The sequence below is a fragment of the Orycteropus afer genome, unplaced genomic scaffold, assembly GCF_000298275.1.
Source record: "Orycteropus afer afer isolate SDZICR_OR568_19922 unplaced genomic scaffold, OryAfe1.0 scaffold00145, whole genome shotgun sequence".
Lineage (NCBI taxonomy): Eukaryota > Metazoa > Chordata > Mammalia > Tubulidentata > Orycteropodidae > Orycteropus > Orycteropus afer.
The window spans coordinates 7,960,600-7,969,542 of NW_006921732.1; the positions used below are offsets into that span (position 1 = coordinate 7,960,600).

Genomic DNA, 8,943 nt, shown 5'->3' on the forward strand with positions numbered 1-8,943 from the left:
GGCTCTCAGATCCAACTCTGTGCCTATGACAAGGTCACCATGATGGCTAAAGCCTGCTGTCTCTGATACATATGGGAAGAAATGGTTTAAAACACATTTTCAAGCCACCCAATGTTTGTTCTGGTTGTGGTTGTTTTTGAGTGGGGTGTAGAAACAGTAGAAAAAGAAGGAGGAGAGGCTCAAGATAGGAAGCCACTGCACTGTTAAAACAGTAAGACCACTGTTTCAAGTTAACATACAAGATGCATTCCAACAGTTTAACTTTATTCAATCAATACAACATGATCTCAGAGCTTAAGCTGCCTCAATAAGGCTAGGTCTCTGGGGGTGGTATTTGGCTTGAGCCATCAGCTAATTATATCAACTTTCCAGTTAGCTTAGACTGTGGAGGGTCAGAGGAACCAGCTCTGTCTGTCATGAACCTCTCATGGAACCACCCAGGAACAGCTGCTGGGACTTTACAAATCTAGTACCATTTTCTCATGTTACACATGGGAAAACGAGGCCCTGGAAGAGAAAGGGACATGCCTGTCACCAGTGAGTCTGTGGCAGCGTCAGATGTCTGATTCTTTTCCAACACACCCTCAGCCCAGCTTCTCAGTGGAAGAGGGCTGAAGGGGTCTGCTCTGTGGGCCTAATGCAGCAAGAGGCCTGCGATCAGACTGTCAGAACCAGGACGGAAACTCAGCTGAGAGAAGGATAGTGACTCACCATAGGGACAAAACTAGAACTTGGGTTTCTTTCTTGCCTCTCTGCCTCCTAATAGAAACTTCCGCCAATGGAATATAAGAGGAACAATATGTGGTGGCATGGCCAGTCCAGGCAAATAGATCAAGTTAATAACTTTAAATACAAATAATTTTAACAAATGATTGGATAGAAGCTGGTTTCCCTAACATGGTCTCAAGGAGTCCCTGGGTGGGGCTAATGGTTAAGGATTCAGCTACTAACTGAAAGGTTGGTGGTTCAAGTCCACCTAGAAGTGCCTCAGAAGAAAGGCCTGGCAATGCACTGTTGAAAAACCAGCCACACCCATGGGGTCACTGTGAGCTGGAGTTGACTTATAGCAATAGGTGCTGGTAACCCAGTCTCACCTTCCATGAACTGCCCTATTTCTGGTGAGACCAGCCTAGGATAGGACCGTAGGAAGACGCAGCCTTAGAGTGAACACTGAGGCTGCAGGATGGGGCAGGGGAGGGGTGGGGGTGTATTCAGACAACCTGCACCGTACTCAGTAATTCCACGACCCCTTCTTTGGTGAGGAAGACCACCTCACTGGTGTTCTGGCACCAAACCTCGAAATGTGAAGGGTCCTCCAGAGCCCTCTTGCCAGCGATTATCACAAAGGGGTAGCCAAGCTTGTTGGCATCTTTCAGTCTGTTTCCAATGGTCAGATGAGTCCTGTCATCCAGCAGGACCTCGCCGTGAAGCTGTGGCAGCGCCTCAGCGATGTGGTCATGCAGGCTCCCCAGGAGCTCCGTGGCGCCCTCCTCCTTGCTGCCTCTCTTAGGTGGGATGAGGCAGACTTGGTAAGGGGCCAGGAGGCCGGGCCAGCGAATGCAGTCTTCTGTAGAGAGCACTTCAATTGCAGCAGCCAAGATTCGCGTCACACCCAAGCCATAGCACCCCATTTCAGCCAGCGATGGTTTGCCATGGACGTTGGTAAACTGGGCATTGAAAATGGAAGAGTACTTGGTGCCCAGGTAAAACGTGTGCCCCACCTCAATGCCTTTGGTTTTGGTCAGTGGTCCCTGGCACACAGGGCAATTCATTTGTGACAGGTCTAGTGTCTCCATGTTGGCTGAGAAGCTGCAGCTGGGACAGATTGCAAGCTGGTCCTCGCCAACATCCACTGGTAGCTGGAACTCATGAGACATCATGCCCCCGATGCTGCCCACGTCCGCTTGGACCTTGACGAATGGCAGCCCCAGCCTGTTAAACAGGCTACAGTAGGCACCACACACCAGGCTGTAGGTGTGCCAGGCGGCCTCTGTGGAGGAGTCAAAGGTATACATGTCTTTCATGTAAAACTCTCGGCCACGGAGAAGACCAAACCGGGGCCTGGGCTCATCCCGAAACTTCCTTGTTACCTGGTACAGCAGGAACGGAAGCTGCTTGTAGGACAATGTCTTCTGGGAGGCTACAAGAGCCGTGACCGCTTCCTCGTGAGTTGGTCCTAAGCAGTATTCCTTGCCATGTCTGTCTCTAAGTCTTAGTAGCTCCTTACCCATCAGGTCCCACCGGTTGGTAGCTCGCCAGAGCTCTGCTGAGCTGAGGCTGGGCATATTGACCTTCTGTCCCCCGATGGCCTGCATCTCCTGGTCTATCACCCGCACGAGCTTCTCCATGGCACGCACAGTATAAGGCAGAAGGTGGTAACAGCCGGGGCTTGCTGGGTGGATCAGGCCCACCTGAAGCATCAGCCGCTGGCTTTTACAAGTCAACTCGCCAGATCTGCCCTCCAGGGATAGTACCTGGTCTTCCCGCAGGTTCTGTGGCTGGAACATGCGGGACAGCACTAAGCGCTTCCTTCTCCCTGAGGCACAGTGGTGAAGCCCGCAGGGAATGGACCCGGAGAGCTGAAGCCTGCAGGTGGCCTGGGCAGGCAATGTTCTCCATCTTGTCAGCAGCCCTTCCATGACAGCCCGGCACAGGGAAGCACTCATGCCTGCAGAGAAAGGAGTTACACAAAAGTCAGCATTAAATGTGTACCAACACCATGAGGTCACCAGCTAAGTCTAGTCTCCAGCAACTTCTTAAACAGCCACTGACTTTGCAGTGGCTAATCCTTTCACTTCTAATATCCTAGCAGACCAGAGTTCTACTTTTGTTACCTCTGATTGCCATTTTTAAAAATCAGTATTTTCCCAATTATGAAAAAATAACATACCATTGACAGACACTACTGCATAGTGCTTAAGAGTGCAGGCTCTGAAAGCAGGCAGCCTAGATTTCATCAGCTTCCCCTGGTCTGTACCCCATGTGGACTGGGACATGTGACTTAGCCCCTCTAGCCTCACTTTCTTCATTTGTAAAGGGTAATAACACAGCATCTACCTTGTAGGTTTATTATGGGAATTAGAAGAGTTGGGAAAAGTTCTTGGAACAGGATCTGGTACCTACCATGAGCTCAGTATTTGTTATTAGTATTGCAAACTGGGGGGAAAGGAGAAGCAAATAAAAAAGACTAACCATAATCCCTCTGCCCAGAGACAACCACCGCTGACATTTTGTTACATCCCTGTATGTTTTGCAGGCCCTTGTCCTTTGCCCAGGAATCCTTAGGTGACACAAATTGTTAAATGTTCAGTTACTAACTAAAAGGTTTGTGGTTCAAATCCACCCAGAGGGGCTTCAGAAGGCCCGGCAATCTACTTCTGAAAAATCAGCCATGCAAATCCTATGGAGCATGGTTCTACTCTGCACATGTGAGGTGGAAATGGCTTGACGACAAGTGTCTTCTCCTTTGCCCAGCCCTTAACGACTATGTCCCTCTTCCCTCCTCACAGTTCACACATTCCCTGGTCAGGCTGATGACTCTGAGTCAACATCTTCACTCTAAGTGTCTCTTGAGCTTCAGGTGTACATATCCAACTGCCTCCTGGAGAACACCTCACACAGGTACTTCAGTGTCCCCAGAATGAATGCAGCCTCCTTCCCAGAACCCCCCCTCCCACATTCATCAGCCCACTCAGCCCTGTCATTCCTACCTCTTCAACTGCTGCTGAGTCTGTCCCTTTCTCTCCACTGCCACAGCACACTCCCAGGTCCAGGCCATCAGCATCTCTTACCTGAGCTATTGCAGCAGCCTCTTCACTGATCTGGTTTCCATTCTTGCCTGCACCAATCCACTCTCCACACTGAAGCCATAGGAGATACTTGCAAAACACTTCCAGCAATAGGCTGCTATTTTTTCCTATTAATTAATCCTCCGATGGTTTCCTAATTCCCTTAGAAAAAGACCTAAATTGCTGACATTCACAGTGTACCCGGCCCCATGTGAGGTGGCCGCTGCGGCCCTCTGGCCTCATCTCTCGTCATTGCTCTGTGTTCCTGCTGCACCAGACTCACTGCTAAACAAACACACTGTCCCCTCTGCACAGAACACTCCCCTCCCCTTTGCCTACTGACATCTATTCATCCACTAGGCCTTGGGATTACCATCCTATCACCCAGAAAGCCTTCCTTGACCCCTCTCTATACCCCCAATTCTGGCTTCTCCTGCAGCAGCCCACTCGTCCCTCCCCTGAGATTACTGCTCAGTTGGCTGCCTATTTTCTCCTAGATACTTAGCTCTGTGCAGGCAAAGAAACACATTTAACTTGCTCCCCACTGTATCTTCAGCACACAGCTGGAGTTTACTCAAACCAAACTCACTGCCATCAAGTTGATTCCAACTCATAGAGACTCCCCTCTTTAGATTTCCAAGGCTATAAATCTTGAAGTAGATTCCCCAGTCTTCCTTCCATGGAGTGGCTGGTGGGTTTGAACCGGCAACCTTCTGGTTAGCAGTCAAATACCTTAGGCACTACAGAGTTTACTAGACATTGTTTTTTTCATAATTTTACAATACATTCACACACTTCTAATAGTAGCGTAACAGTCCACTGATAAGAAATAATCCCCCTACCACTGGAGAGGTGTCAAGTGTTTTTAAGAGGAACACTCACGGGTGGTGCAAATGGTTAAGTGGTTGGCTACTAAGTGAAAGGCTGGTGGCTCGATTCTACCCAGAGGCACCTTGGAAGAAAGGCCTGGTGATCTACTTCTGAAAATTCAAGCAATAAAAACGCTATGGAACACAATTCTCTTTGACACACAGAGGGTTGCCTTGAGTCAGAAGTGACCCAACAGCAACTGGTTAAGATGAGCACAATGCTTTTATCATAAATATACAGATTTTTATATACTTGGGAGAGATTTATAGGAATGGAATTAGAGTCAAAGGCTATGAACTCTTTCATGGTTCTTATAAATATAGTGCATACTTCTCAGCATATCCCATAGAGGAAAGCTCTATGGGTTTCTGACTTCTCTCAGCTGATGATGGATTGCTGATTCCTCTCAGCTTTGGGAAGCTGGAATCCTCAGGTGGTTACTGCCAGCTTTTAGCAGCCTCCAGTCCTCCAGCTGGTCACCTCCAACCTCAAGCAGCCTCATCCATTTCCCCTGTGCACTGCACAAGTATTATCATTTCCTATGTGGTCTATGACTTGGAAAAGGTTGGGAGGCACTGCCTAGTGTGAAGGAAGGTGTGGAAAAGTATAGGCTTTGGTGACAAGGCACATGTGGGTCTACATTTGGTCCCATCACTTATTGTACTACTGCCTCAGGCCAGTGGCCCAAGCTAGAAACTTCTTCACCCTGAACTTCTCATTTCCTAAAGCAAAGGAGCCGTCTTGAAGATCTCTCAGGTTGGCCCACTCCTTTCCAGCCCTTACTGCCTCAACTTTGGGTTATCCCCTCAATACAGTTTGTTGCCTTACAGTAGCCCATGGTTCGCAAACTTTAGCAAGCACCAGAATCACCTGGAGCACTTGTTAGAACAGTGCTGAGCCCCACCCCCAGTTTGTAACACGGCATGTTTGTGATGTAGGCCAAGAATGTGCATTTCTCACAAAACACTGTTCCACCTCCTACTTTGATGAGTAGCGACCGGGATCTTAAAAGCTTGCAAGCAGCCATCTAGATCCAACGATGGGTCTCTCATTGTCCAGAGCCAAGAATAAGGAAGAAAACCAAAGATTCATGGAAACAATTAGTCCTAGTGGCTGGTACACCATGCGATCTGCAGCCTATACAACTATGAGACCAGAAGAACTAGATGGTGCCCGGCTACCACTGTCATCCACTCTGAAGGGGATCTATGTAGGAGATCCTGGATAGAGAGGGAGAACAATGTGGAACAAAACTCAAAATCATTTGGGGAAAAAAAAAAGGGGGGGGGGGGGACCAGGTTTGCTGGTCTGAAAGAGCCTGGTGGAACCACTGAGACTATGGCCCCTAGCTGCCCTTCAGGTCTGGAACTGAACCCACACCTGTGGCTTCTAGCCAATCAAAAGACAAGCTTATGAGTTGAACATTTACCTAGGTAGATACACTCCTTGGAGAGAACAATCACTGAAGAAAGAAGGGCTGTTTATGCACAGGAAGACAGCTCAGGGGGCAGGAGTGCATGGAGGGATGGACAATGGACACGGGGAAGAGGTAACTATTGGGAGGAAGGGGGAGTGGAGCTGTTGAATTGGGGTAAATAAATTGTAGTCAGTGAACTGCTGTATCGAAAGTGAATTTGCTCTGTAAACTTTCACCCAAATCACAATAAATAAACCCATTGCCACTGAGCTGATTCCGACTCATAGCAACCCTAAAGGATAGAGTAGAACTGCCTCATAGGGTTTTCAAGGCTGTAAATCTTTATGGAAACTGACTATCTCATCTCTGTCCTGAGAGCAGCTGGTGGGTTCAAATCATTGGCCTTTTGGTTAGCAGCTGAATGCCTTAACCACTACACTGCCAGTTCTCCCTTGTTGTTGTTGTTATGTGCCGTCGAGTCAAACTCGACTCACAGCGACCCCTCCTTGGGTTTCCGAGGCAGTACCACTATGGAAGTAGGATTGCCCAACCTTCCTTCCGAGGAGTGGCTGGTGGGTTTGAACCGCCAGCCGTCTGGTTAGCAGGCAAGTGTCTTAGCCACTATGCTACCAGAGCTCCCAGTTCTCCCTTAGGACAGCTAAAAAGATAGCTGATTCAATCAGTCTCCTGCTTATAATCCATCATTGGTTCTCCACATCCTAATTTCCTCAGAAAGGCACCTACCAAAAAAACAACAAAACCCACTGCCATCAAGTCAACTGCGACCCACAGCAACCCCCACTGGGTTTCTGAGATGGTATATCTTTACAAAAGTAGACTGCCCAGTCTTCCTTTCACGGAGTGGCTGGTGGATTTGAACCACCAACCTTTTGGTTAGCAGTCAAATACCTTAGGCACTATGCCACTAGAGCTCCTAGAATGGCACCTAAGCCTCTTCGTATTTTGATCTCAGCACACTTTCAGCTTCTTACGCTACCATTCCCCTATAATGTCCCAAATTGCTTGTCATTCCCAGAATAGGCTGACTTTGCCTAAGCTAACTCCTTTCCTTAATTTCCACAACTCCAACCCATCATTCAAAGTTCACTTATTCTAAGTGGCCTTCCCTAACCTCTCTAAGCAGAGATAGTCACTTCCTTCTCTGTGCTCTCACTGCACACACTTCTTTACAGTATTTATAATACTGTGATGGCATAATTTTTTTAAATGGTTTTGTGAAACTGTTGTGTGCCAATCACTGGGCGTGAAAGGTATTTTGTGTGCTATTCCTCCATGAAACTGGGTTCATGAGGTTTCTTACATTTTCAGGTTTCGGGGCCCAGCTCAATGCCTAATATCTAGCCAAATATTAATATTTTTTGATCAAATATATTACTATATGCCAAGAAAAGTGAAAGGATACGAGATAATTATCTGGATAATTTAAGTAGGAACCTTAAACCCTCCCCTACCCAGGCCCCTTGAGCTTATTACACAAACCTGTGAATAATTAATATTATTTCAATTTTTCAAGATTATCCACAGATAATCACTCCAAAGTAATATAGTAACTAACCTATCCAGCACCTCAGATTCTGACAAAGAGCCTCTGAGTCATTTGACCAGTCAACAAATGTTTACAGAGCACTTTCTTTGGCAGGCTGACTACTCTGCCAGCACAGGCCTTTTTAAAGATTCTTTGACTCACAATCTTCCGAAATCCAAGCAAGAAGTTGCTTAGAACTTAAAAGGCTTAGAACTGGCCGGTAGACAATAAGTGCCCTAAAGCGTTTTCTATTATTACTGTTGAGCACAGAAAAAGGAAGATCAGATGGGTGAAGTCACTTGTATGAAGTAACACAGCAAATGAGTGCAAGGCCACACCAGCAAAGCAGGCAAGGTGCTGGGCTCCAAATTCCACCAAGTTTCTATCACTTGGCTGCATAAAACAGCAACGGAACTCCAGACCTAGCTGTAAGAATTGCCTCAGCCTTCAACTAGGCCAGTCAAAGGACTCCATACTACGAACCTCAGTTTTCCCATATGTAAAATGGGGAGTTTGATCCCTTCCAGAGCTGACACTTCCAGAAACACCGTCACTCTCACAACGATCCGAGATAAACAAGGAAGTACTATGCTCACTTCACAACAGAGGAAAATGAGACTTGGTATTATCCAAGAGTTTTTATGATTGTGACCCCGTCCCACTTCTAGGATGCATGTGGGAAAACGGGCACCAGAGTCGTAGACCTCCCCTGCCCAGAACTGGATCTTCTATTCACTCCGCTGCCCCCCCTCCACTTGTCCCTAGCTGTCACCCATGCTCACCAACTGCAGTTGTAGCCAACATTGCCCGCGTGACTGCCATGCCGGGCCTGCACGCATGCGCTGGAAGCCGTGCCCATCCCTCAGCCCCGCCTCCTGTGCTTTTCGCCAATCACAAAGCCGCGCTCATGTAGTCAGGGTAGAGTGCGCTCTAGCCCCACCCCACTCTAGACGCACGTGAGACGCTTTCCGGAAGCTTAGACAAAGAGACACAACTAGGCTCTCTCCTACCATCATAGCCTGAGGAGCAAAGAATAGTTCACCATTCCGGAAGTGCCCTCTAGGAACTGGAGAAGTGTAACTCTATGATCAAAGCAGATCTCATTGGTTTTGAGTCTGTACTTCCTCCCATTACCAGGCACCGCTCCACTGTCAGTATAGGGTGACGGCCCTTGCCGGTGTAACCGTGACAGCGTTCTAGGTATGTAGGTTCTCATCTGGGCGATCTACTTCCGTAGAGATACCGATTCAGAAACCCAAAGAGGGGTCACTGTGAGTCGGAACCAACTCCACGGCAGTGAGTTTGGTTTTTTTGTTTTTGTT

At 47.9% G+C, this 8,943-nt stretch overlaps 1 protein-coding gene across 1 annotated transcript; it reads right to left on the minus strand.

Moving 5' to 3' along the window:
* Positions 1 to 1,211: 1,211 nt before the first annotated feature.
* On the minus strand, positions 1,212 to 8,637 carry PARS2 (prolyl-tRNA synthetase 2, mitochondrial). Its single transcript, XM_007945950.2, is given in 4 exon segments — positions 1,212 to 2,668; positions 8,404 to 8,491; positions 8,493 to 8,534; positions 8,536 to 8,637. Coding segments are annotated over 4 exon segments (1,689 nt in total).
* Between the last annotated feature and the right edge of the window lie 306 nt (positions 8,638 to 8,943).